Raw genomic sequence first — 1352 nt, 5'->3', positions numbered from 1 at the left:
GCTTTACTTTCCCTCTCCCCGAACGCCCCGCCGGGCAACTTCTTGACCTTTGGAGCCCCTTTCCCGAGGATCCGCTCTGGAGCCTTCCCTGGCCAGGAGCAGAGGATTCGTCTGCCCCGCGACCGGCCCCAGTCACGCCGCGGACATCGCCCCCTCTGTCTGGGCCGTTGTCACTCACGCGCCGAAGGGCCGCGGAGAAAGAAGGGGCGGGCCGGGCGAGCGGAGGCGGGGACTTGAGCGGTTCTGAGGCTGCCTCATAGGGCCCGGCCGGCGCTGGAGCTGCGGATTTAGGTTGTCACTGCCACCTCCGTCGGTGCTTACTTCGCTGCCAGCTGGTCGTCGCCATGAACCCGGACCTGCGCAGGGAGCGGGATTCCGCCAGCTTCAACCCGGAGCTGCTTACACATATCCTGGACGGCAGCCCCGAGAACACCCGGCGCCGCCGAGAGATCGGTGAGGGCGGCGGGCGAGACCTCCCTCCTTTCCCGAGAAAATCTGGAGACTCCCTCGATGCGGAGTCAGGGGCGTTATGGGGCCCAGGCCCTCTCGCCCAGCGTTAGGGCAGCCGGGACCCCCACTTCGAGGAACAGCCTGTGTTCCTGGTGGGGAGATATCGCCATTCCCGAGGTGTGTCCGCGACTCTGAAGCCTATTGTGATTCAGGGAGGGTGGAACGGAGCCCCGAGTGTCTGTCTGCCTTTTAATGCCCTTTAACCCCCTTCCAGAGAACATGATCCTGAACGACCCAGACTTCCAGCATGAGGACTTGAACTTCCTCACTCGCAGCCAGCGTTATGAGGTGGCTGTCAGGAAAAGTGCCATCATGGTGAAGAAGATGAGGGAGTTTGGCATCGCAGACCCTGATGAAATTATGTGGTTTAAAAAGTAGGTATGCCTTAGCACAGACCAAGTGTTGTTAAGCCTGAACTTTAAAGCTGCAGTCTATGGTGGCCTTTCACCACCGTGCTTGGCGTTTGAAGGTGCAAACTGGCATATTTTCGTACCACTTTATGAAGTTACATGTGTGCCCGGGCGCGGTGGCTCACGCCTGTAATCCCAGCACTTTGGGAGGCCGCGGCGGGCGGATCACAAAGGAGATCGAGACCATCCTGGCTAACGCGGTGAAACCCCGTCTCTACTAAAAATACAAAAAATTAGCTGGGCGTGGTGGCGGGCCCGTGTACCCTGTAGTCCTAGCTACTCGGGAGGCTGAGGCAGGAGAATGGCTTGAACCCAGGAGGCGGAGCCTGCAGTGAGCCTAGATACCGCCACTGCACTCCAGCCTGGGCAAGAGTGCGCGACTCCGTCTCAAAAAAATAAATAAAGTTATATGTGTGGAAAATAATGTGATTA

General features: G+C 58.8%; 1 protein-coding gene across 5 annotated transcripts in view; it reads left to right on the top strand.

Annotated features, from left to right (window-relative positions):
- ACOX1 (acyl-CoA oxidase 1, palmitoyl) overlaps positions 1–1352 on the top strand; it is a 56023-nt gene continuing 54671 nt past the window's right edge. For 2 of the 5 annotated variants that reach the window (XM_011948001.1, XM_011948157.1), the window contains exons 1-2: positions 1–453; positions 725–884. In XM_011948001.1, the coding sequence (XP_011803391.1) occupies positions 345–453; positions 725–884 (269 nt within the window). In that variant the 5' untranslated portion in view covers positions 1–344. Of the gene's footprint in view, positions 628–724; positions 885–1352 lie in introns of all 5 variants that reach the window. The other 3 variants (XM_011948233.1, XM_011948075.1, XM_011948302.1) reach the window with 3 other exon arrangements.

The sequence above is a fragment of the Colobus angolensis genome, unplaced genomic scaffold (genome assembly GCF_000951035.1).
Source record: "Colobus angolensis palliatus isolate OR3802 unplaced genomic scaffold, Cang.pa_1.0 Scaffold1, whole genome shotgun sequence".
Lineage (NCBI taxonomy): Eukaryota > Metazoa > Chordata > Mammalia > Primates > Cercopithecidae > Colobus > Colobus angolensis.
Note: the sequence above shows the minus strand (reverse complement) of the source record. Positions and strands in the feature narration are given on the sequence as shown.